Source organism: Corvus kubaryi, unplaced genomic scaffold (assembly GCF_017639235.1).
Source record: "Corvus kubaryi isolate FWS band 111438036 unplaced genomic scaffold, C.kubaryi_AGA036_p1.0 69, whole genome shotgun sequence".
NCBI classification, from domain to species: Eukaryota; Metazoa; Chordata; class Aves; order Passeriformes; family Corvidae; genus Corvus; species Corvus kubaryi.
In genome coordinates, this window is record NW_024582057.1 from 2,450,944 (window position 1) to 2,478,233 (window position 27,290).

General features: G+C 39.4%; 2 protein-coding genes across 2 annotated transcripts in view; one reads left to right on the plus strand and one right to left on the minus strand.

The window, feature by feature from the left end:
* RNF144B (ring finger protein 144B) overlaps nucleotides 1–9,116 on the minus strand; it is a 96,911-nt gene extending 87,795 nt beyond the window's left edge. Inside the window, exon 1 of the mRNA XM_042049060.1 lies at nucleotides 8,849–9,116. The gene's annotated coding sequence lies outside the window, so the exon portion shown is untranslated. The remainder of the gene's footprint in view (nucleotides 1–8,848) is intronic.
* A 921-nt stretch (nucleotides 9,117–10,037) lies between these two features.
* Nucleotides 10,038–26,183, plus strand: DEK (DEK proto-oncogene). The gene is made up of 11 exons (XM_042049218.1): nucleotides 10,038–10,228; nucleotides 11,908–12,054; nucleotides 13,770–13,871; nucleotides 14,365–14,474; nucleotides 16,330–16,424; nucleotides 17,857–17,977; nucleotides 19,071–19,253; nucleotides 20,222–20,354; nucleotides 22,151–22,299; nucleotides 23,583–23,651; nucleotides 24,556–26,183. The coding sequence occupies exons 2-11, from the start codon at nucleotides 11,919–11,921 to the stop codon at nucleotides 24,565–24,567; spliced, it is 1,110 nt and encodes a 369-aa protein (XP_041905152.1). The 5' UTR covers nucleotides 10,038–10,228; nucleotides 11,908–11,918; the 3' UTR covers nucleotides 24,568–26,183.
* Nucleotides 26,184–27,290: the final 1,107 nt, after the last annotated feature.

A 27,290-nucleotide genomic window follows, 5' to 3' on the forward strand; every position in this document is an offset into this window, starting at 1 on the left:
AAAAAAAAAAAAAAAAAAAAAAAAAAAAAAAAAAAAAAAAAAACCACTGACTTTACCTGAGCAACTAGTCCAAATTTAGTGTTTTGGAGGTGGTTTCACTTAGAGACAATAACTGGCAAATTCCAACTAGTTTAAGAATTTTACTTAGCTAGTCTGTAAATTTTCTGGAAAAGCTTAACCAGCTACCCACAGACGCATGTAGGTAGCGATGTGATGTTATTCCTGGAAAGTCTATTTGTAACGTCCACATTTCAGAAGTGGTATCACTCACCTTCAGGCAATTCAATACTCAAATTCTGCCTTCTGTGACATCCCTGCAATAATTTGGACTTGTACAGGGATTGCTGTAACCAAAGTATTTTACAGAGCAATCTAATTTTTAGAATTACATCAAGTAAAATAGTGTATTGATATAATCTGCAAAATAAATAGGATACTAAAGTACTGATTTCCATGTAAGTGGATACTCTTGTGTTTGAGTATTTTGACCAGAAAGGCTTAGCCCAACTTTACAGGCATGACTTAAAACACAATATACAATTCCATTAACCATTTTGAGAACTTACATAGCTTCCATTCACTGGACATCACACAATGTTTCATTTTTTGAGCAGGCTTCAGAATATCCCTGTTAGAGCATGGTGCTAACAGCACCAAGGTTGTGGGCTCAATCCCTGTATGGGCCGTTCACTTAACAGCTGGACTCAATGATCCTTGTGGGTCCCTTCCAACTCAGAATATTCTGTGAATGTGTAATTATTTACTCCATATTATACCTACAAAGCCCAGGTACAGAAACCTTCACTAATTTGTCTTTGATCATACAGGATGTGACTATCAGATTCATACATGTAGGACTTGAAACTTCTGGTTCCATACTGAAAAAGCCTTTCCACTTTTTCAAAGATGAAGATTTAAGCAATATTTGGTAAAACATATTTAAATCTTGAGCAAATGTTTTCTAAAATCCATGAGCACATGTAAATACCCTACTTTATACTAGGAAGATTTCAGAATGTATCTGTTGTTGTCATGTGAAAAGGACTGAAATATGAAAAGTCTGTTTAAAGGAACAATAAAATTTACAACTACAAGCTTCTCTTCTGCACAGAAAAAAAAGTTGAGCAGCCATTCAAGATCAGTGTGAACTTAAGTCAGTGTCTTCCTCCACAAAGAATGGCTGAAGTCCTAAGAGTAAAATCTGGGAGAAGTCAAATTCTGCAGAACTGGCTCTAGCCTTCCCAGTAAATATCCAGCTACCTTTCCTTTTGCATAGTAGCATCTCTAATCACTCCTGCTCCAGCATCTTCATTCCTTTATACCATACCAAAGTTAATACGTGTCCTTGAATTTCATTCCCACTTGCTACAAGCAAAATTATCCACCTGACGTTTTAACATGGGGAATTTTCTCTTACCTATTATATATAATTCCTGCAAGCCAGATCGTTTTATCTGGTAATTACCAAGGTGCAGTCTTTATTTTAAGCTCCAGTAAGAAAGAAATTTTTATCACTATGTCCACAGCTGCTAGTCAGGAATGATTAGTTTCACAGCTTTCAGACCTTGCCACATCATTTGAATGCACTATACAATAGCACATTTCAGAATGATGAGCCTCTTCAGCCAGTACATCCACTGGAAAGAGTGGTGAGTGATTCAGTCCTCTCAGCCTAAATGCACTCTCCCTTTTCATGGTTTTTCATAATCATTATTGCATATGGATACCTCTTGGAATTATGTAACATATGATGTCAGTGCAAATCTATCATGTTTCAAAGTTTAAATAAAAGGCATCAATCAAAGTTTACTTGGAAAAATAATAAATGAAAAAGCAACATGGTGGAGAAATGTAGTGACAGAATCTACAATTACAAACTTCTAACCTTTCTATAATATTTAGATTAGGCTGCAGCTCAACAAAAACTTCAGGATGTTTCTTTTAATTCTTTAATTTCCCCTTCATGTAACAAAGAGTTGAGTCACACATTCAAAATTAGGTGTTAAACCATGTTTTCTCCAAAATAAGGATACTTCTATTAAAAGTGATATTTCAGATAAGTGTTACAAAATTTGTTTCCACTTAAAAGTATTGCAACAACATTTAAGTAAGACTTTGCCAATCCACTTCTATTCAATCATACTTGAATACCAAATTTCTGTATAATAAAAAGATAAGGCATTTTCCCTTTACATACATTAGTAATTTAAAATATGCCTTTCTAGGTTCTTATACTGCAAACAAACTTTACCTACATGCCTCCTTAAATATGCATTAACATAGAACAAGAACAAACCAAGACCTGACTTACAAAACAGTAAATCTGTCCTCTGCTAAACCCCTGGAGCTCTCTACAGGCTTCCTGCAACTCTCCTTGGTGTCCTAGGCCTTGGTGGAGCCCACCTTACACTAAGAGGAAGCCAGATGCAGAAACCAGTGAAGCCTCTGAAGTCCAGCCACCAGGGAGGAAAATATGAGCTTCCTATAATTAAATTGTCTCTCTTTCAGAATGTCATTGCTGGAATCCTTTCAAGACTTTAAAAGTCTTTCTCATCTCAAATTTGCATGTTTATTTATGTGTGTGCACATAAAATAGTTTCCCTAAAGCCTTCAGTTCTGTCATATCTGAATTTCCACTACAAAATCACCAGGACTGAAAGCTTATAGCTTTTAGCTACACAAAACAGCACTGTGGTTTCTTGTCTCTACTAAAAGCATGTGTTACACCTATATTTCCAATTCAGCAAGTCCTAGTAAAGAGGGGAATCAATTAAACTGTGCTTTATCCAATTTACATACAAATCCTGTATTAAAAACTTCAACTTGAGCTGGCAAAGTAAAAAAATATGACAAGCTATTGAACAAATTCAGGCTCCAGTTACGGTCAGGTAACTGCAGTAACAGCTCTGAAACAAATAAAGTTACCATGGTGTAAAGTCTGAAGTAGCTGGTAATAGAACTTGATCACCTGGCATTAACTCACTTCACTAAAGTTAAAGCCCTGCAAGGGTCAAACAATGAATAACTACATAATTTGTGAGAAGAAATGCCTAGAAACCCAGGATACAGAGGTGAAATGAGGATAAACACTTTGCTTCCATACTGAACTTCATGACTTTGTTAGTCTAAGCCAGGCTATGGATATTGCTTTAATATGCTATGAATATTTTCTGTGTAAAATTACAGTAGTTTAAAAAGAAGGCATGGTTCATACAGAATTCACATGGAATTTTAAAGTAGATTGAATATTACAGCCAGATGTATAAACCCTTAAACAACTTCAGTTGGGATTTCTTTTTCCATATAATAAATGTAATTGTTGCAACTATGGACTGTGAACACTTGGATACTTTTTGTTTCTGCATCTAGCTTATGTATTTCATCATAAATACTAAGAGACTGAACCTGAAAAGTGTGCAAATTAGTCATAGCAGTAGTCTCTTCAAGGCTAAGAAGCTTTTGTAGAGTTGCACTTGTACCTTACATGTAGCAAAGCACACCTAAAGAAAAGGTATGAGAAAAACAACTTAAAACTGTCAAATTTACAGAGTACATGCTGACATTAATGTTATCTAAAATTAAAATGAAACCTCAGTTAGGCTTCAGAATATTACTTGAAAGTATACAAAATGAAACCCCCACTAAATGCCACTATCCCGTTATGTTAGCCCTGGAGCACACTTGCATTCCGTAGCTTCCAGTCGAGAGGAACCACATGCAAGTCCCAAAGTGAACTTCAGTTAAAATTAAAAAGTTCGCCTCTTTTGCATAAGATAAAGCAATTAACACTCATGCCTCGAGCCAGCAATCACCTCCTGTTCACCTGAAAGGCGAGGGTGGAGAAGCTTCGGGAGAAGGAGGGGAAAGGGCTCGGCTCCCTTGCAGGTGGCGGTCGGTGCCTACGCGGGCCCTCCGGGGACGGCCCCGGCACCCGCCCGCCGCTCCCTACCTGTGCCTGGCCGTGGGCTTCTCCTGGCCGCGGGGCGGGCGCGCTCCGGGGGCGGTATCCCGCGGGAGGGCGGCCGGGGAGCTGCTGCGAGTCCCCTGTCTGCGCTCGCCTCCTGCTGCCCTCGCAGCAGCTCCTGTGCCCCGTCGCGCATCCGCCTCCCGGTCCGGGGACTGCCGGCGAGCGCAGGGACCGGGGGTGCTCCGGCCGCCGAGGCCGCTGCCGGCGGCGCTCCCGGGCGTGCAGCTGCAGGCAGCGCTGCCGCCGCCGCCTCCCACAAAGGGCAAATTCATTTTCCACGTCCCGAGCGCGGCGGCGGAAGGGCTCGGTGCCGGGTGGGTCTCACCGCTACCGGGCGGCTGCTGGGGGGAGGACCTCGCTCGGGAAAGAAAAGCTTCTTGTCTTCTGGAAAACGTCACACTATATCATGTCAGGACGATAAGTTATTACCAAGATCACCTTAAATAATTAGAAAGCCACAGTGTTTTAATTTTTCTCATCCTTGGTTCTTTGGTGGTTTGTTTTTTTTTTTAAACAGAGGTTGCCAATACCTGTACACAATGTGTGTGGAAAACCACCAGTTTCACTGTGTAGCACAACTTGATGATGGGCTAGGTGCAAACTGTTCCTAGGGCAAAGTATATTAGTCCCAGCAATGTTTTCCATTTACGACGAGTTCAAAAATGTGTAATTGTAAATGAATTGTACAAAAACCTATAGACCTGTCAAGTAGAAATTTACAGACTCAAACCTTTAAGGCATAAATGAATGGACAGTGTTTCTTTTTCCAAAGTGTGAGTTACATAATATTTGCATAGCTCGCTGGCACATCCACGCACTCACTATTCATTGCAACACTCTCCCAAGGTAGCAGGAGGCCGGTAACTGAGTGAGCATTCACCACGGGTCAGATTCTGTCCTTGCCATGCTTTGCTCTGGAACCATCCTGCGAAAACAGCTCAATAGTAAGAAGCGTGTGGGACACTAAGGCAAGAGCCCTTTTACACTCCTCTCCTTTGTGTCAACAGCAGAGTTTTATAGGGTTGTTGCCTGCGGGAGCTACATGTCATCTGTGCAGTTTCCAGGCTCCTTCCATAGAGATCTAAATATTTGATCTAGCAGTAGATCTAAGTACTTCATTGAACACATAAAAGCTGTGCATCCTTTGACTGAACATAGAGTTGTAGTTGTTACCAACCACACACAAAACTGTAATTTTCAAACCCTGCAGAGTAAGATTTGACTTCATGGTAACTTGAAGGTAAACAGAAATCCCCACATGGAGCTCAGTCTGACAACACAGACACAGATGGAAAACGTGCCTTCATATACTACTTTGATTCATTGTCTACCTCTGATGTTTCTTAGTACTTTACAATTTTGTTGAATCTTGCACATACTTACCCCAAATCATGGCATAAAAAGGGATTTCTGAAGTATAGTGAAACTGTTTAGATTGATTAATATCAATTACACATTTCATGTTTGTGAGTATTTGTATTTACAGGGACAACTCCTTAAGCTTCTTAAGGGTCAGACATGACAAGCGTGGATGATGCAATAGCCTGCTAATCCTGAAACATTTAGATGGTGTATAAAAAAGGAAGTGAATGCAGGATGCTGGACCCCCTTAGGAAACACTGTGCAAATTGAGTGTTCTTATCAGTCAACAAATGCAAAATACCTTGCACGAAAATGCAGTTAACACTTGGAGATCCTCAGCTTGTGTTATTGATCACACCATAACTTAACTGCATACTACTCAAATAGTTTTCAAGTTCTCGTCTTTTAAATTGTATGAATTAACGCAATTATTGGTTCATATTTAGAGTCCTGCTTTCAGCAGCGATTAAATAACCCTTAGATTCAAAAGCTGTACACTGCCCCTAGTGTTAATAAAGATGTACTTGGCATTTGCACAGAATTTTCTCAGAATTTCACAGGCCAGGCATTTTGACATTTCTAGGAAACATGTTGTCACATGACTGTTAAAAAAACCCTGAAGTGTGGACACACACACACACACACATATATTTATATGACTCATACAAGAACAGAAAGCAACAGTACCTACATTACTAAAAAGTAGCATCCCATCATTTGTTCCAAATGAGTGGTACTTAGTGTCTGATGCAGGGCACTTTCTCTGCAATTCACAGAAGACCTTTTCTGTAGTTCTGCCCACAGCAGAGTTGCTGGTTTCTGTGCTGACAGCGGGACACTGCAGTAACAGGTCACTTTGGAAATAAAATAAAGGCACCCTGGGGGACTTTGTATATCCTGGGAAGCCTACATTTCTGCTCCCAAAAGCTTCTCATACATTGCTTTGTGCTCTATACCGAAAGCCAATAAACATTGCTTGCTAATACAAGCTGCTCTGAACTAACTGAAAAGAGCTGGTTTTATTAATTAACAGCGGCTGGTGACCATGTTTAAAACTGCACTGCCTGGTGCACTTCAGCATAAAATACAACCTTGTAATGTATGCTCAAACATGCAGCTGCCCCTTTTTACAGCACCCTCAAACCAGTTTTCACCATTTAATGCTACTGAGCTATGATGTCTAAGAAACATACCCTTTGATGTCTAAAAGTGAGCCCCAGGTAACTCCAGGATAACTATGTTTTATAGAACTGGTGTCTGCAGATGGAGCTAGCTGTCAAAAACTCAGTGTTCCCTATCATTAAGACTGTGATAGAAGAGGAGCAGCCTCTCTGTGATGGAATAAGGAGAGCAGGCTATAGGAAGCAGCTCTTAAGAACTGCTTACAATGACTTACTCCTTTCCAATTTGTCCTTCTTCCAGGACCAAGGCTTTTAGGTTTCACTTAGAACCTTTCGTTACACTGTCTGAACACCTTAGATAATGCTAATATTTTATGCTAATATGACTATCCCATCCAGGTCTTTCAAATCTCAGCTGAAATCATATAATTAAGTGAACTTCATCAGACTGGGAAAAGGCAGCAATATAGAAGTGTTGATACAGCAAAGTATCCCAAAGCAGTATACTGAGAATGAGCATTCTTACTTGTGGGATATGCCCAGCCACTGCCCTGGAGGGATATCTGCTGAAATAAAAGATTTTGCAATCGCCCAGCAGGACTCCCTGGAAAGGCAACTACTTTGGGTCATGGCGAGGAAAGGTAGACCCACAATCCTTTGGGAGACACTATGCAGATCCTTCTGTAACCCATTGGTCTGTCCCAGACCCTCTGTAATCCATTGGTCCCCTTGCTGATCCCCTGTATTCCTATAAAGGCAAGCTCCCTCGAACCCCTCGAGAGAGAGGTCTTCAGTGGCTCCTCCCTTCGCCGGAGGGAACCCACAATAAAGCTACCTTCGTGCGGAACCAGCCACACGAGTCTTCTCGTCTCTCCCTCTGGTCTGGTTTGGCCTAGAGGCTGCCTTGCAGAGCTGAGCTGAAACCAGGAGCTGATATCACTAAGGAGCTGACAGCTTCTGCAAGGGCTCCTCTGCCAGCAGCTGAGAGGAAGACACCGGACCCTGGGAAGGCGATTCCTTTCGGGACCATCTCCCCGGACCGGTCATCTCTTCCTGGGTCACAGCCACGGACCCCACCACCAGCTGTAATACTTACTCATAGTCAATATGGGAAGATAAACCAGTTTCAAACTATTTTCTTGTACTTAGCAATTTCCCTTTAAAACATATCTGGTTTTTTTTTTTTTTCAAATTGGTCCCCTCCTCCCAAATTCTAGCTTTGCAGATTTTTTCTGAAAAGTCTTCTTAATCTGTATGGTCTCAGCCTTATCTGGGAGATGCAACAACCAATTAGTAAATTGTTAACAGCATACTGAAACTACTCCATAAACTTGTCAATCAAAAAGATACTATGAAGGGCATAGGAGGTTTCAAAAAACACAATCAAGAGAGTTATAGCTGTTGAAGTTCTGCTGGAAGAACCTGGGACAAAATGAAATTTACCTTCATTGAGTATATCCATTCCTAAAATACTGGATTCCATTTATGTTTAAGGGTCTGTCAGCTACTACAGTGGTATGACTTCACTAAAAGGATCAATGAAACCATTATCTTCTATTTCTCCTCAAGATGAAGGTGCATCTAATGTGGTATGTAGAGAATATCTACATACGTAATTCAGTTAGGCGAATCATCTCCACTGGGTAAATATCTTTACAAAATGATGATCTAATTTATCATCACAACCTGCAGCACAGCCTTTGGATGTCTTCTGTCACAATTCTGAATTAATCCAAACCTATTCATCTTATGGGAAGTAGTTTGTTGTCTTCAAACATCTGTCTTGTGCCATTTGTGTAGCCCATGGCTCCATGATATTTTTGTCTCCTTATTGTGTGCTAACAATCAGCTTGTCTAATTACGTATTGTTGGTAAATAATTTACATTTTCCCTTTTAAAACGACTGCCATCTGTGATTGCACCAGCTTTAAAAAAGCTTTAAAATAAGGAATCAGCATCTCTCTTGCCTAAATTGGGCGGTGACTAATATACACTCCCCAGATTTTCCTTTTGTACACAGTATATAAATCGTAGTCTTTCCTAGTACTTTTATCCTACACATTGCCCAGAGCAGCTGTGGATGCCCCATCCCTGGAAGTGTTCCACACCAGGTTGGATGGGGGTCTCAGCAACCTGGACTAGTGGAAGGTGTCTCTCCCCACAGCAGGGGGATTAGAACCAGATGACTTTTAAGGTCCCTTCCAATCCAAACCGTTCTATGTTTCTAAATATTTTGTAGTAATTGTGTTACATGTATTTCCTGGGTTTACTACCACTTCTATGGGACTATGCTTTACATGCATCTAAGATGAACAATTCACAGGAGTGTGACACTCTTCTCATTTCCTCTCTTTTACTATCCCTTTACCTGGTCCCTCCCAAAGTAAGAGCCACATACCTACAGCTTGTCACACTAGCCAAGAAGCTGCTCTTGGGACAACACGGCTTTGAGACAAGTCACCGGCACTGGCTAGTTCGGGCTGCTTTCCTTCTCCAACACACCGTCTGTGTACCCCTGCTGAAGGCACGTGGAGACCAGCCTGGCCTCCTCTCAGGCTCCAAGACTAAGTCTTAAACTTCAAAATTAAACTCAGGCCACAGCGCGGGGACTGGGAGTGGCCCTCGGCTCATTCCGGGGTCGCCCGTGACCCTACATTTTGCAGGAGCAAGGAGGCGACCTCACTCCTCCGCCGTTCCCCCCCGTTGGCCGCAACCCCCGTCCAGCCGCGCCCCGAGCGAGACGCGCCCGTTGCAGCCGCGCGGGACCGCCCGGCGCCGCATCCCGCCCGCGCCGCGGCCGCACGGATGCGCGCCCAGATCCGACACAAGGAATCGCGGCAAGGAACAGGCGCTTTAGACCAGCCCCCGCGGGGAGGAGCCGCGCTGGAGTAAAACAGAGGAAGTGGGAAGAACGCCACGCTCCGGGGAATTGTTCATCGTAGGCGCGCGTAAAGCATAGTCATGTAGAACTGGTAGTAAAAGTAGGATACATGTGGAACACAAATACTACGAAATACTTAAAAACGTAGAATGGCTTGGGTTGGAAGTGACCTTAGAGATCATCTAGTCCCAACATACCTGATGCGGGCAGGGACACCTGCCGCTAGACCAGGCTGCTGAGACCCCCATCCAACCTGGTGTGGAACACTTCCAGGGATGGGGCATCCATAGCTTCACTGCGCAACCTGTTCCAGAGGTATTAGGAAACACTACGATTCATATACTATGTGCAAAAGGGAAGTCTGGGGAGTGTATATTAATCACCGCCCAATTTAGGCAGGATAAGACATGCAGATTCCTTATTTTAAAGCTTTTTTTAAGGCGTTGCAATTACAGACGGTGCAATTACAGACGGCTTTGAAAGGGAAAATGCAACCTCGAGCCCCTCACATCCCCCGCCCCCTTCCTCTCGGCGGGAGCGCGCGCCCGCTGCCGCGCGCGGCCTGACGTCACCGCGGGCGGGCGCGCGTGACGCGCACCCTCCCCAGCCCTCCCCTGCCCTCCCCGCGCCCGCCGGGCCGCGCGCGCTGATTGGCCGCCGTCTTCCCGCTTCCTCCTCGCCGCCCGAGAACCCGCCATTTTGAAAACCTTGTTGATTCCGGGAGGGAGGGAAGAGGGAGAGGGAAAGGGAAAGAGTGGCTGGTGGCTGCGGGGCTGCGCCGCGGCGGCGGGTGTGTGTGTCGCTGCGCCCGGACCCGTCTCGCCCAGCAGTAACTACCGCCTACAGCTGCTGCCGCCGCGCCTGAGGAGGGAGCCGGGAGCCGGGGCTCGAGCTGAGGTGGGTCCCGCCGCCATGGCCGTAACGGCGCCCGAGAGCGGTCCCGCCTCGCCGCGCCCGGGCCGAGCGGGGACGGGCTGTGACGAGGAGAAACAAAACGCGGCCGCCGTGCCGCAGGGCTCCCGTCCCGCACCGGGGACATGCCGTGTGCGGGGCGCTTGTCACCGGAGCTTCCTCCCTCCCGGCCTCTGCCCGAGGTGTTTCCTGGGTGCTGCGGTGTCCTGCGGCGGGAGCGGGCGGAGCGGTCCTGCGTCCGGCTGGAACGAGGAGGCGATGGCGCCTTGGCCGCCGGCGCCACCGGGCGCTGCCCATCGCCGTCTCTTTGCCCCGGCATCCAGCTTACAAGTCGGGAAGGAGGGGACAGGTGGAGGGAGAGTCCCCGTCTGAAAAGCCCCAGGCGAGGGCGGGAGATCGTCTCCCGGTAAAGGTCGATCCAGAACCCTTTTTCTCCCAAGCAAAGCGTCGTCATGAACCCAGGTGGTGAAAAGCTGAGAAGTTTCTAACTTTTCTTTTGCTCTTCTATTCCCATTGAAAGGGGAAGGAAAGAGCTTGTAGTGCTTCCCTTGCTTTTACTCGTGACTTCAAGTAAAAGTCAGTAATTGCCGTGAGAATGCCAGATTACTTGCTACAAATTAAATACTGGTAGTAATATCCTAAAAGATTCTTTTTTTTCTTGGTGACTTAGCCAGGAAGCTTTAATTTTCCTCGTACTATTATTAATACATATTAACTCACGTTTTGTGTCTTTTGGAACACCATTGATCTCTGGCACCTGCTAATACTGCATATAGGCAGCGAATTTAAATTAAATAAGTTACTTATTGCACCTGATCTCTTGCAGATAGTTTTGGCTTTAATATTGCAAAAAGAAAATGTTTAATTACATGAAATTTTGTTCCAGATCCAAACGGTGAAAATTTTTGAAAGCTAGAATTTTAAAAAATGAAGCATATGGTTATCTTGCTTTACTGCATAGACGTTTTCTATTAGTAGGGAAATGGTACATACATAACTAAGATATTTTAGTTTTAAAGTTTACATATAGGCCAATTCACATGCTAAGAAAAGAGTCTTAAATATGCTAAGTATGAAGCATTTATTCCTTTTTGTTGTAGGTTTACAAATTAAAACCAGGAAGTATTTTCATGCCCAAAGATGCAGCAGCTGTCTGAGTTATGAAAGCAGTGTTAATTCTTTCCTGAATTGCTTGCAACATTTTTTAAAAATTTTTCTATTCCCATTTCCCATTTAAATAAGTAACTTGTTTAAGTTACTAGGAAACTTCATGCATAGTTAACCATGATCAGAAATAAGTTTATAGCAGGGTGCAGTAAAATGGTGATATCTTAAAACACTGCAGTTTTTAATAGATAACAGTATCAGCTGCTTTGAGTGGGTGTTTCCGAATGCTTCACAAAAGCAGCTTGAAGACTTGTGTGTGGAAAGAATTTATAACCTTTTAGAGTGTTCTTAACCAGACTAGTTGCAGAATGGATGGCAACTTCTTCTGAAAAATTGTATGTATTGTGTGTACGCAGAACACTTCAGTGATTAGAGAATGTGAACCATCACAGTACCAGCACATTGCTTCTACTGCACAAGATCATGTTTGAAAGTAACATTCCTGTGTTTTTCATGGATGTTGTTCTACTGATGGTTTCCCCTGACTCTTTTTACAGAAGCATACACCATGTCTTCTGTTGATTCATCAAAAGAAGATACAATGTCCTCAGAAAAAACAGATGAGAAACAACCTGAAACTGAAAACAAAGCTGAGGAAAGTGATGAAGATGAAGAGGAAGAGGAGGAAGAGGAAGAAGAAAAGGGTACTTGTTTTTCCATTGAATAAATTTTTCTTTAATGAATGTCAAGCTACTGAATGCAGTCTCCTGTGACTTTTGGCTAATTGTGCAATTATTGAGGAGATTCCATGGTGCATCTGTCTCATGGGTCATAATAGCTTCCCAGTAGACTGTAACAAGCAACGCTAAAAGCAGTGGTGGTGGTTTATCACAGAAAAGACTGAAGGAAATGCCAGCATCCTAGACTTCAATACTAGGGATTTTGTTGTTGTTGTATAAATTTTTTGAGGATTATAGGAGGTAGTGTCCCTTATCAAATTATTTTTTGCCAGTAACACTCTGAAGTGGTCTGTGTTTACAAAAGAGAAGCTTTTAAGTGTGCAGTAGTTTCGGAAATAATATAGATGTCTTTACTTAACTACAGAGAATTAATTTTCTGGGTATCCAAATGTAATTATATTGGGTCAGTGGAAATTCCATTTGACTAATTTTAGCAGTAAAAAATTGTGGCAATATGATAGGATGAGCAAGCAAGGCAAGTATTTTGTTGTGGCATGTAATTGAGGAGGATAGTCAAGGAGTACAAAACAGGATGAAGGAACTACTATGCAAAAATGCTTGCTTTCCCTTTGAAAACAGATCCCTGGAGACTCCACAATGGAAATTTTTGTGGAAATAGAGCTGTGATATGGCACAGTGAAAACCAAATCACTGATGCTCTTGGATCCTTGAAAGAGATGAAGTTTGGCTTTAGGAAAGGTAGTAGAAAGAAGACAGATTATGCAGTTTGGAAAACAGAGTAATTAGAATTGAATTTTCAGAAACAACTTTCTTGTGAACACACAAGTGTATGTTTTGCTCTGGTTTTGGCAGTCACACACCAGTTTTGATAATGTTCATACAGGTTTTGAAGTTGCTTTCAGATGTTAAAGCCAGGACAGCCCATCTGTTTAAGGATAGTATTATTTGAGATCAAGATTTTGGTATGAAATGTTTAGGTGAAGCTTTAGCTTTTTTTTCTGGAGTGGTATCATTAAATCAGTAATGTGCAGGGTATACATGAAACAACCTAAATGTATTCATTAGTAAGCAGTACTAGAATTTCTGGGAATAATATTCCTGTAGTGTTAGAGATACTTGTATTGTGCCCTGCAGAGTGCTTCTCTGCATAGCTCTGGGATGTGTAGTACAGTCCCACTGCTCTTGTGCTTCTTCTCCTGCTGAAATGTGTGGTTCCTCCAGTCCAGTAGTGGGAAATGAATCTGTGTGCTGGCATCCTGGACTCTGCTTTTGCCCATCTGGTGATAGTATTGTTCTTGAGAGTGCTGTGTGTGGAGCTGTGTGCATAGCGACTGCAGCATCCAAGGAGAATGTGCAAACAGTGTCAGTTTTGTACCTGAAAAAGGCAGTGAAAGGAGACAAGGATGGGTTTCTGAAAGGATGGGTAGTCTTGCAGTCTCCATGGTGGGTGAAGTTACCTTTAGGAAATACAGTCTTGTCTTCATGGTTATGTTGGATACAGGGTTGTGGTTATGAACTAGAGAAACTTCTAGTTATGTACATGCAGCTCCATAGAATCACGTTGGCATATTAGCCAAAGGTTTGAAAGTGTCATAGTACCTGGTTATATCATCATCCGTTTTTGGTTTGCTATTTCAAAGAGTCAGTCTTGTTTTCCCTGTCACTTCAGTCAAATCTGCAGTGAAGAATATTGTGGTTAAGGAAGCTGTCTTTTGCAGAAAAGAGTCTCATTGTTGAAGGAAAAAGGGAGAAGAAGAAGGTTGACCGACTGACCATGCAAGTGTCCTCACTGCAGAAGGAACCTTTTACAATTACACCAGGTAAGCTTGACTTCTCACGTAAGAATTTTGAGTGTCAGGAATGATAATGAAAACTCTAAAAAGATTAAATCACTAATTTGTTGTAGATGAGACCTAACTTATGAGTCATGATCCGTTTAAAAATAATAAGGCTATTATATGAAAACCCTCTTCTATTCTGTAGCATCAGTTTAAATCATAAAAGTTACATGATGTTTGAACTTACTTGGAATTAGGATCTTCAGTCCCTCACCACTACTAACAGAGGAGCAACTAGAATAGAAAGAAATGCCAAATCCTTGTACCCTGATCTAAGTAGTAAGGCAGGTAAAGAGCCTGTCAAGGTGCCTAAGTGACAGGAAAAGGCCTGCTTAATGTTTGACCTATTAAAATGTCTAATGCCATTTTTAAGTTAAGTTCTTTGCTTTTTAAAAAAACAGTAGAAACTTTAAGTTATAAACACATAGGTATATATGAATGTGATGAATAGCATAATTGATTTTAATTGTTTCAGGAAAAGGACAAAAACTCTGTGAAATTGAGAGGATACAGTTCTTTCTGAGTAAAAAGAAGACAGACGAACTTAGGAACCTGCACAAACTCCTCTACAACAGGCCAGGCACTGTAAGAATTTCAGTCCTGTATATCCATTAGTTCTCATGTATAGTGAAAATGTTTGTAGTGCAGTTTTTTACATTTGCACATATGGATCTATTTCTTAAGTGCCATTTATTACAAACTACTTAGAAAATGGGTATTTGCAGGACCAGTTAAGTAAGTCTCCTTCTTTTAACTCCTATAAACCCTCTTCCTATAAAAATCCTGTGGCAAAGTGTACTAAATTGAAAGTCTCTTGAATGTAGATTGGTTTGTGTTTTTTAGGGGGACGATGGTGGATTACCTTACAAGGATGAATTGGAAATAATTTATGATTCACATGCTAAAAGCTGCTGACATGCAGATGACAATCAAAATACTCCATGTATTAATACATTGCTGCATACCTATTTTTCTTCCTTTGTTTGCAGAAAGCAGTAGAAAGATAAATGTGATAAAAATCACTATTGGGGTTTTATATATAACAATTTTCCCAAGAGAATTAAAATATGATATTGTCCATTTTGTATTTAAGGATGACACTTAAAATATAATGGCAAATCTTTCTTGGAGTGGTTTATGTATCAGTGATTGTGCATTAAATTTCAGAGTAAATATGACCCGTTTTCCTTTCTAATGGAGGCAAAATGTGGAATTAAGGTAGATTAAATTGTACTATTTCTACACATTTACTATAATTATTGGAGCTTTTTAAAAATCTTTGTATATATTGGAGACTTGAGCAGCCAGTGTAGAAACCAGGAACTGAACAGCACTAGTACAGATGCATGCTATCTGTAATATCTCAGACCACTGCTTCCAATGCAATGTTTGTTTAATGGCAAAGAATGATCTGTTGCCACAAGTATTCAGAAAAAGAACATATCAGTATGGTTTCAGTCAAAACTATATTTAATCAGAGTTTCTGGGAACTCAGAATGCTGTTTTATATAGTGAAGGTCAGATCTTGTCTTGTATGCACCTATTTGTATGTGCTTTGTAATTAACATTTTTTAATAAAACATACCACCTGCAAATTTTCTTTAGGTGCTGGACAAAGCTCTTTGGAAAAGGAGCTCAGCTTTGGTAAAATTATAAACTAATGGAGAAACAGCAGAAACAAAATTTGTAGGAGTATTGAAAGTGAGTTCAAATTATTCTTGATAGTGTTACAAAGATCTCAGAAGATTGAAAGATCTGGGGTTCTCTTTTAACTTCTTTTTTCTTTTTTTTTTTTTTTTTTGTAAAAGGAGACGAAGTGAAAACAAAGAACTTAAATACATTTTTGTGATCTTGATGGGAGCACTTTTCCCATTATAAGGGCTGTTGCAATGGAAGTTCAACCCAGATCGGATGTCAGGTGTAATGGTAGAAGTTGTAAATTGGGTGGTATGTAAATGCAAAAATCAGTCCTGCTAAATAAAATGTTCAAAAATACAGTCATGGTCCTATGTAAGACTTCGAAAAGCTAGTAAAGCAAATTTACTCTAGCAGATTATAGAATAAAAAATGAAAACCCCTATTTTGTAACAAATTACATGATACAAAGCATGCAACAGTCTTCATAATGTTGTTGTTTTGCAAACCTGAAACTCATCATGCAGTACACTCTAAATGAGCTTGAAATGGCAGGTGACTTTGACTAGTAAGTTATTAAAAGTACCACAGTTACAAGAAGCTGAAGTTAATTGTTGTAGTTTATCTGTCATGAGATAAGTAAAGGCATAATCCATGTAGGTTATAACTTAAAAGGTGTAACTTTGTCAACAGAAAGCTATATGCTAGAACAGATTTTTCTTGTATAAAAGATTAACAAATGTAATTGGTTGAAATCTTTTAAACTGCTTACAATGAAAAAAGTAATCTGTGTGCTCTGTTCTAGGTTGCATCCCTAAAGAAGAATGTGGGTCAGTTCAGTGGGTTTCCATTTGAAAAAGGAAGTGACCAATATAAAAAGAAGGAAGAAATGTTAAAAAAGTAATGATCTCTTGATACTTAACATAGCTTGACTCATGCTATGCACTCTGTTTTTTCTTTCTTTTTCTTCCAAAATTTTACTTGAGATGAAATTTAAGCTATAAGCCAGGTGGCTGTTAACTAGAGCTGTACAGTTTTCTTCTGAGTTCCTTTTAATCACACAAGCTGGTCTCTTAAGACAGCTTGAAACGTATTAAGTTAAATAGTGAACATTTTATTCACAATTCCCACCTTCCTGGCTTTAACTATTGCATGCTAACTAGCAGATTCTTCTGCCAAGTGAGAGGAAAGCATTATTTCCCCAGGGCAAGCATAGTGTTGTGAACACATTGTACTTTATTCGTGGTGCAAACCTGCATCCTTCTATGCCTCAAAACCTTCCTCCTTCAAAATCAAAAGCCATTTCTGCTTATTATATATTAAACATACTAGAATTGCTGTAGCAAATAGTCTCACAAACTTTTTTTTTCTTTTTTACTGTCTCCCTTCATAAGCTGCTTTTCCATCAACAGGAGAAGCTGCTGCAACTTAGTTTTGGCTGGACTGAAAGTGTTTAAAATGACTTTGTGTATTTGTGTAGCTAGTCGTAATAAATGAAAGAATAACATCTACACAATATGTTCTAAAACTGGGGGGTTTTTAGTGCCTGTTTGTTGATAGTGGAAAGGCTTCCAGAATTTGGAATTTCCAAATTTTTCTTCTTCAGATATGCAGTTTTCCAGGAGTATGGTTTGTCAAATACATTGGAATCCACAAGACAAACTGTCTCCTGAGGGGAGTTTTGACCATTTCCCATGGGTTCAATTGTGGAATTCTCCTTATCAGAAAAAAAAAAAGTCATTTTGCACTTTTTTTTTTGTATTTTCCATATGAAACAACTTGTTTAGTCTTCAGCAAATATTCTGAAACCTGGTTGCATTGGGTTGCATATGAAGGTACAGAGCCACGTGTGCTTACGTTACTGTGGTAGCTTCTGCTGCTGTTTGCAGCTGTGTGTGGAACACAAACTGTTGAGCAGTTTGTTAATTTATTCTGCCTCTGTGGCTGATTTCTGCCCAGACTGTACACTTGCATGTCATATTTTAACAGCATTGAACAAGATGAACAAAGGTCAATGTGTTTTGCAGAACTTTACTATTCAGGCTAGTGATCATAAAAAATGTAATACTTTTTTTTTACTATGATTCTTTAACTTTTTTTTAATATTCTACTATACAGACATAGAGATTTGGGAATTTTATTTTATTTTGCTTTATGTAATATAGTGGTGATTCTTTGCTTAACCATAGATAAGACTGGAAGTTGATTGTGTAGATGTATTGTCAGGTGGCAGGCACAAACCAGACAGCAGCTTCTAGCAGTCAAATGTTGACTGTTTAGGATGTGGTACTAAACCTCTTTTTTTCTGTTTTCTTTTTTTTTTCTCCTACAGATTTAGAAATGCAATGTTGAAAAGTATCTGTGAAGTTCTTGACTTGGAAAGATCAGGAGTTAATAGTGAGCTCGTAACCAGAATATTAAACTTCCTAATGCACCCAAAATCTTCAGGCAAGGTGAGATGCAGGTTGTTGCACTTGCTTTTGTAGCTCTGTTCTGATGGAAAAGGCATCTGTTCTCTATTGCTCATTGTTTGTTTGTTTCCAATGATGATACAATTACTGTTTTAGCTTACTGAAGTAGGAATGACTGCTTGAAAGAGAGTAGTCCTACTACTGCAGGCATCCTTAATGGGGTGAAGACTTAAATAGAAATTCTGTTTAAATGTGGGTGTACCCATTACACACTGTTAGTGCACAGAACTGCAAGTTCAACACATGGAGCTAATTAGGATATCCATCTCCAAATACCAATTAGCTTCTCCTTTGTGGGTGGAGGAGAATAGATACATGAAAAGACAGGAAAATCAAATGTCAGATGTTACCTGTGTTTGCTGTATTTGGCAGATGTACGTTATCACGCTTGTACCTCACCAAATAGAATTTGTTGCAGGGTCCAACAGCTTGGTTTAGCTAGTGTATGCTTGTGCACTAGATTCAGAGTGCCACTGCCAAGACTACTAAACTCTGTTGTTAATCTTCTTGGACTTTCAGTTTTTAATCTAGAAAGTAATGCTAAAATAGTTGCACTGTTGCTCAGGAAATCAAATCTGTTCCCAACAAACACTGGTAAGTGATGTGAATAAGGGGTCTGCATGCTGCTTTAGGGACACAGGCACTGAGTTATAGCAAAATGCAGGTTTGCATAAGACATGACAAAATTCCTGCCTTTAAGTCTTCCGAGTCGTCAGCTGATTTATTACCAAAAGAAAAGGCTTGCTTTTATGGATTGGTAGGTGAAAGAACAACCTAGAAGGAACCTTTCTTGCTTCCCTTCTCTAATGCCCAGCTTTTGAAGATTTGCTTGCTTAGGGAAAGGGTGCACTTAGCTTGGAACTGAAATTTCATTTTGCTCAGCTCTAGCTCAGTAGTGAATAGTTGCTTACTGCAAAATACTATGGCTTAAGTGTAGTACATAAAGTAGTCCTGGGTTGTGTTAAGACACCTGTATATTTTTTTTACTATTCTTTCATGTGATTTGAAAGAATTTATCGTTTTAAAATTCACTTTTATATTCCTGCTTGGACTACACACATCTCTTGTCTCTCAGCCATTGCCAAAGTCCAAAAAACCACAAAGCAAAGGTGGCAAGAAAGAGCGCAGTAGCTCTGGAACAACAAGAAAAGCAAAACGCACCAAGTGCCCAGAGATCTTGTCAGATGAATCCAGTAGTGAAGAAGATGAAAAGAAGGAAAAGGATGACTCTTCAGAAGAAAAAGAAAGTGAAGATGAGGTAATGAGGGGTTTTGTTTGTTTTTCAACATTATGTCACTGTTATCAGTTGGTAACTCTTGGAACACAGAGTTGGGGAGTAAGTGATATTTAACTGAAAGAAAAGGGAACACACCTGCAATTTATAAGAGGTTTTCATAAATTCTTTGTGTGTTGAATTTAGAGAATCATTTAGATAAAAGGCAAAAGTTCTGGTTCTTGGGTGTATGTATGCACCTTATAAAATCGTTTGCTATGTGTCATTTTGGGGCAGCCAGGATTTCTAATGTAAGTGATTGCATTTCTTGTATCATCTTGTGATGACTTTATTGTAATTTCATCATGTAGTGTATGATTTGATACCTAGGACTTAACTTTGAATTCAGTAGGAGTCGCTGACCTACCTGACTGCATTGGGTTGGGATCTTGTTTCCATATTCCTCCTGGATTTTATATCTTAGTCTTTCTCTTCAGGTGTTGTATCTTAGATTAAAGTAAGCAACATAGTTGGCAGCCTTAGAAAGATCCCTGCACTCTCTGACGTGTCTGAATCTCGCCGTATTTTGTGCTTTCTTTGTAACTTTTCGCATGCTAGGCGAGAAACATCACATCATGGATTAGTTTGGGTTGGAAGGGACCTTTTAAAGGTCATCTAGTCCAATCCTCCTGCAATGAGCAGGGATACCTTCAACTGGATCAGGTTGCTCAGTGCCTCATTCATCCTGGCCTGGAATGGTTCCAGGGATGGGCATTCCCCGTCTCTCTGGGCAGAGAGATTTTGATTGCAGCATTTTTTAAAAGAGTTAGGCTTTTAATATACTACAGGTAGAAGGATGTAGGCAGTGTATCTGTTTTGCTGCACCTGCTCTGTTGGTATGGAATGGCTGGAGTAAATTGTCCTCAGAGTGAACAATTTCCCTTTATGGAAAAGAGGTACGGATTGTTCCGGTGAAACCTATAATTTTAATTTTCTGATTTTCTTCTTTGTAGCCCCCTAGAAAAGCAACTAAAAGAGAAAAATCTAAAAAGATTACTTCTAAAACTAAGAAAGCTGTGAAGGGTGCAAATGTCAAGAAGGCAGACAGCAGCACTACTAAGAAAAATCAGAACAGTTCTAGAAAAGGTAAATGTTTTAAATCTTTCATATGTTGTCTTGTAGCTTAACTGGTGTGCTTATTAGAAAGCAAGCTTTTGCACCTAATTGTGAAAGAAAATGGAATTTGGTAAATTGTTGACTTGCTACTTGATGTTTCTTTCCTTGAAACAGTATTTAATGAAAAAAGCTGTTCGTTTGGGTATATTTCATGTAATTTCTGCTGTGTGCACATATATTGTTTTTATTTGCATATAAACTGAAAGTATCAGCCAAGTTTTCCATTCTTTGCTGGAAGAACATTGGTAAAGTTCTGTTTGGGCTGCTACAGTGGCTTTATGCAAATCTTGTAGTTGACCCAGTGGTGTATATCCCACGTTTCTATCTTTGGTTCTGCAGCTTGATATGGGTTTTTTGTTAACATAGATATAGTTTCTCCATGCATCCTTTTGCAGTCAGTTTTCTCATATCTCACAATGTGCATGAAGAGTACACAGACACTGAGTTTCTTAATAGCTCTGTAAAGATGGCAGTACTGAGGGTGGGGACAGTGGTGTCTTCCCAAGCACATTTGGCAAAAAGGGCCTGAGCAGGGGCAGATGGTTCTTGCAGGCAACTCATTGAGGCCGTTCAGCAGTGGGCACTTCTGATAAGGAACACTGACAGCACTCAGGGCTCTTGCAGCAAGAGTGGAGCCAGCGGCTCAGGGAAGTCCAGAGGTCCTTTCCCACCTTAAATTCTCTGACACTCTGAGATAACAGCGAAGTCTTTCTCAATTGTAGTCCAAGTTACTAATGCAGTTTATATCCATACTACAAAAGTACTTCATTTAATGCCAGCATTGGCATATGCATGCCACAGCACAAGCATCAGGTCAGATTAGTTCCCCTTCTTGTCAGTGCTTTGAGAAAAGGTGTGGGTAAGCATTTAGGCACAGAATTATGCTAAATTTCTTTCATAGCCTTATTTCTCAGCAGAATAAACTGGCCTGTGCTGAACTCAGTGTACTTTCAATTTGACTACTGAATGTGGCTGTGTTGTGTGTACACCTTATTTTGTCATCAGCATATATGTATAGACACAAATGTTATGTGTTTTTCATATAAGTAACGTAATATATTCATAACTTCTTATTTACTCTTCCTGCATTTCTGTTTCCAGCATATGTTTGCAGTACCAAAATCAAAATGTAAAGTAGGTCTTTCTGTAAAGTCATTATCCAGTTTGTTTGGCATCTGCTCTGAATTTTGTCTTGTTGGCAGTAGAGGAACTGAGTGGATGTTGGAGTCATTTGGTCTAATTCCTTTTCTGCTGGAAAAGACTGTAGGAGTGTCCTGTGTTCCTTCACTTAATTTACGAAGTTCTTACTTGTTTTCATGGTGTTTCTGATAGTAAGTTTGCAAAGTTAAATTGCAAAATTACAAGAGCCTAGTGTTTTTGGCACTGCTAGGGGAAAAAAGAAATCCAAACTCCTTTTTAAAGGAAATAATTACTTTTTTTTTTTTTTATGGTCATAATACCTGAATTAGAATTGTTGTAATAAGTCTTTTGCATTAGTTTGATAGATTAAATTAGTCCCATACTTTTTAGAGTTCTTGTTGATATGTAAACTGATAGTTCATCAATAATTACACAAATTCATAAATAAATGTAGTACTGATAGCATTAGCTTTGTTTTTAAATGGATGGTCTAGCAAGATGTCTATTTCAAACAAAAACATCTGGATTGGATGCTTGTGGAAAGTTCTGATGGCTTCTGTTTTTAAGGAGGAAAGCAGACAAACTGAAAACCTTCTATTACAATCCAAATTGTTCTTCATATTTAGAAAGTGAGTCTGAGGATAGTTCAGATGACGAACCTTTAATTAAAAAACTGAAGAAACCACCCACAGATGAAGAACTGAAGGAAACTGTCAAGAATTTGTTGGCCAATGCAAATTTGGAGGAGGTTACAATGAAACAAATCTGCAAAGAGGTAAGTAAATACAATTTTGCAGTCTCTGTATAGGTAGTGAGTGGATTGTTTGGGAATGGATTTCTATCATCATTTCAGAAATGGAGGCTTATACTCTGCACTGTTGTTCAGAAACTAAATAGTTTTTGCATTAGTTTATTTTCTTGCTAATAGCTGTAACGATGAGAGCTTTAATTTTTAGATCTGCAACACTGATACTAGCATTAAAAGGGAAATATTAAAATTAGCTATCTGGGAAGTAGCACTATGACCTCCAAACCAAGTGCCATGTATGACAGTGAAAACCTGAAATGTTCAGATAGTGCAGCAGCTTTGCTGCTGTCCATAGGGGAGGGCTGCGTCCTGTGCTCTGGACATTTCTGCTGCTCACCTTGCACACTCATTCTTCATATGTTCTCTTTTTAAGTCCATTCACCTGTCAGCAGCTATCAGAATAGTTCTCAGCTGAGTTAGTGAGTTGAATCAGTTCAGCAAGAAATCCATTAATAGTCAGAACAGGTGGGAACCATGTGGCCAGAAAAGGGAAAGGTGAGGAAAAGTGACCCAAACAAACAATACAGTTACCTTGATACTTTCTGGTTAACACACAAGTTTGGTTTTCCTGGTACTTTACAGATGTTGTCTTGAGAAAATTAAACCAGAAGTTATTCTTATCAGAAAATTGAATGTAACTGTTGTTCATATTTATAGTCATTCTAGAAGTCTGAAATTTGGTATGCTGAAATAAAATACTCTGAATTGGTTGTCAGTGTTGGCATCTATTTTCTGTTTGTTTGGTCCTCTCCCACTCTGTTAATAAAAGAGTAGTTGTAGAATAGCACTCAAACATGTTGACTCTTCTGTTACTCTCTTGAAAGGATCACAGTTTTACTTATCAAATACCAAGGCTTATTTATTTTTCATTAATTGTTTAGCTTCCTACACTAGTGCAGGGCTATCTGACTGCTTAAGAGAGCATTTAAAACAAGAACTGCACAATTCTTATTTGTGTGACATGGCAAGCTAGGCATTTCAGTTTGTTGATGTGCAAAATTACAGTACCAGTTTAGTCAGTGACCAAACATAAAACAGTACATCCATGTAAATATTTATGTGGTCAAAATAAAGACAGGAAAATAAGCGTGTGTCTTTCCCTAAATAACAGAGGGCATTTTGGCAGTTGTAGTACTAGAAGTACCCACATCAGTTTTTGCCTTAATTTCATTTAAGCTTCTTCTATTTATACAATGCATTGAATGAAAGTAATTTGAGGTTTATTTTGTGGTTTTTTTACTTTTTTTTAGGTGTATGAAAAATATCCTAGTTATGATTTATCTGACAGAAAAGACTTCATTAAAAAAACAGTCAAAGAGGTAAAGACTCTATCACTAGAAAATGTTCTGGGTTGGGGTGGTTTGGTTTTTTTTTTTTCCTTCTTCCGCCTGGTATGGCATCCTGTTACACCAGTTTTAATACCCTCCTGTATAATATTGAAAGTTTAGTGCTTACCTAAAGCTTTGATGTTTGGTTTGGGGGTTTTTTCCCTTATCTTTCCCTCTTTAAAAAACCACTTACTTCGGATTCTTTTCTTAGCATACCACTACTACTCTTACGCATTTCTTTGGTAAGCATAACTAGAATTAATGTTACGATAGTTTTTAATGACTTGTACTCTGAAAGCTATGAATTTGTTTTGAATTACAACCTTGGCTGCAAGATGCACTCAATTCAGGCACTGGCCACATACATTCATAGATAACAATGCATGAGGTTGTACAAGCTCTGCAGACCTGTCAGCTAAGGCAAAAGGGAATAAAGATGCATAGCTTTACTCTATCTGCTCCTGGTACTACAGTTATCATGATGTTGCCTTTGAGTTTGCTGTGCTGAAGATCAGGCCTTATCTACTGTACTTATGACAGAGGGTTTTTTGGTCTAATCTGAGGTTTTTGTAATTTGTAAAAAAAATCAGGTTTCATGACTTTTGCTAGCCCTGAAACTAAAAATGGAACCATAGAAGTGAGGTTCACTTAGTGGAGTTAATAAAAGAACTTCATTTTCTTGTGGCTTGTTGATACATGGCTATCTAGAATTGCTGTGTCTGTGTTGTGCTTACATGTCACTATTAGCAGGAGAGAGCAATTTGTCTGCTCTAGGGATGTTTTGGGTTGTGATAGCAAAAGGAGAGTGTATTTTCATGATAATTTGATACAAAATGAGAGGTTATATGTGATTGGATTGAGAAAAAGGAGAAAACTAATACACTTCTCTTTTCAGTTGATTTCATGATCTGATTTGACTGTGGGAAATGAAGATTCCTGGGTTTATGTTTCCATGGATTTGAAGATCTAATAGGCACCAGCAAAAGGAATGTGTCTTACCCTTGTGGTATTTAGTCAGAGCTAATTCTGCTGATCTAATGTTAAGAGTGTTAATGTAAATGGCTTTGTATGTCCTTTTTTTTTTTTTTTTTTAACAGAATTGCATTTGATGCAATTTTTAGTTGAACATACTTAAGTTTCATGCATGGCAATAAATGTCCCCTTTTTTATAGTTTTGTACATTTTGAATTGCGTTGTGTAACTAGATTCATTAAAACCATTGTAGCTTTTTTGTGTAGATACCAGCGTACAGGAGATTTTAAAATCTACTAAGAGGAAAGCTGCTTATCTACATGTATACATGCAGAGACTGGAATATTGCAGTATTGGTTACAAAGATATTTTGAATACATATTCATTCTGAAAATAAGAAGAGTTAGTCACATACTAATCTTTTTTATATTCTGATACATTCTACAGATGCAGAATTATTCTGAATCTAGATTACAGTCTTGCATGTGTAGGCACTGAAAGAACTATCACAGCATGGTAACTAATTGGCATATAGATGTTATTTTTGTACTTTAAAAAGGCTTTTTGTTGTGTATATAAAGTTATTTCAAATTTCTTTTGTGCAAATCAGTTTTTAAATTTTGGTATCTTTGAATTTATGACATGAAATGTCAGTGTTCAGCAGTGAGGCAGTGATAAAAAGTGTGCAGAAGTTTCATGAAAATGAGCTGGGGTTTCATCATGTTTTTCTCATCTTTCCTTGTACAGAAACTAAACTGTAGGTTTATACCTGTAGTTTAACTTTATACAAAGACTACAGACATTGTTTCAATATCTTGGATACAGTAAATAAAATCCCTCCAAAGGCAATAGGAAAATTTCTAAAGTTCACTTTGCAGATCTTTTATCTTGGTGTCTTGACCTGATGGCGTAGCATCTCAGAAGTGGGTATCCAGGATGTACAGCTGGAGGCTTGATAGCTTTGGAAATCCACAGTAGGGCATCCCCATCAGGCAGCACTGATGTGAGCATGTGTGTTTTAACCTCTTTTCTGTGTGGGAGGGCTTTTCTGAACCTGAGCTTCATTGCCTCGACATGGACAATGGTACTTTTAAGCCTGCAGTCTTGAACTTTGGCTGGCAGCTTTTAGCGAACTCTTTGCATAAATTTTTGTTGTTTAGGTTTTCTCTTCTCCATACACCTTGTTGCTAATATGGGAAGTCCTACACTTAAAATCATGAAACTAAGAGCTGCCAAAGTGTGGGCTGCCATTAACACCATGAGCACAGAATCCCTCTGACTAGTATTGCTGGAAAGACAAAGTGTATTTTTTTGAATTTTATTACTGTACAGTTGAGAAGTAAGGGTTCATAAATTATGTAAATTCTGAAAATTTCAGCCAGTTAGACTGTTGATCTTACACACTTTTGAATTTCTTTGCGTGTAATCATTTATAATAAGGCTGAATGTAATGGGGATTTTTTGTACTCAATAAATGTCTTTCACAAAAATGTAAATCAGTTTTAATCTAACATTTGCTTACATGTATAGTAAAAAAAACCTATACAGGAACAAGGTTGTTTGTCTTTATCTCATCTGGTAGAAAATACTGGCTTCTCTACTTTGAAAGACACTATTGCTGAAATGTACGTCCTTGCACCAGGACAAGATTTTATATCCTCTGTGAAGTTGATTTGGTTTTGTTTTGGTTTTTTTGTGGTTTTTTGTTTCTGAACTGTCTTAGCAGAAAAAACACTTTTTCATTTGCAATTAAAAACATCAAAAATTTCCAAGTCAGGCTTAAGAGAAGAAAGTTACTTGTATTAAGTTTTGATATTTTACAAATACTTGAACTGCTGTTTGATTTTTATGTAAATGTACTAGCCAGTTTTAATTATGTGGATCAGGAAGTGTTTTTAAGATTCACAACTCCAAAGTATAAACATTTTTTTATAGTTTAAACTCCAATGAAAACTGAGAAAAGGATAGCATACTTCTATTTATTGTATATATGCATTAGTTACCACTTTGGAATTGCACAGATGGAATGGAAATGAACTTGACATCCTTCAAATATTTTGTTTAAATCTCTTAACAACTCAGTGTTAGTCCTCAATGGAGAAGAACGGCCTGAGCTTTTTCTTTGCTAATCCATACCAGTCTGGCTGCAGCTGATACAGGATTCCAGTTCTTTCTGCAACTGGGAGAAAGGCTGCAAGACAATACTAAAGGGTAAATAAAATGTCCTGCTTATCCTGATGCTATTGCATTAGAAACACATCTGATCAAGGATCTAAATCCTGTTCAAAGAGGCCCATAAAATAGAAATGGGTTAACTGGGTAAAAGGTAACTGAATAAATTGTTCAGGCATATACCTTTCCAGATGCTTAAGGTAATGCCCTGACCATTGTATTCTAGAGAAAAATAGTCCTAACATCCTGATTTGATTGCTTCTAGCATAATTCCTACAATCCCAGTGTATTGGTTCCTCTTTTTAGTTAGGCTTTTGGTATTCGGTATTTTGGCTGGTGACCTGCAAAACCACAAGTTAATCTGAATGATTTGCAGATGTAAACAGCTGTTCTTATGCATGATCTTAGCGCTTGTGGCAACAGTGTATGGGGCTTGTAGGAGGAGGAAGATGGAGAGGGCTAGGTGGGGAAGGAGATCAGCAATTT

Bases quoted from the DNA above. Each gene is read 5' to 3' on its own strand.
- DEK (XM_042049218.1), top strand. From the start codon at position 11,919: ATGTCTTCTGTTGATTCATCAAAAGAAGATACAATGTCCTCAGAAAAA. The intron at 12,055-13,769 runs GTACTTGTTTTT...TGTCTTTTGCAG, and splicing joins GGAAGAGGAAGAAGAAAAGG to AAAAGAGTCTCATTGTTGAA. The intron at 19,254-20,221 runs GTAATGAGGGGT...TCTTCTTTGTAG, and splicing joins AAAAAGAAAGTGAAGATGAG to CCCCCTAGAAAAGCAACTAA.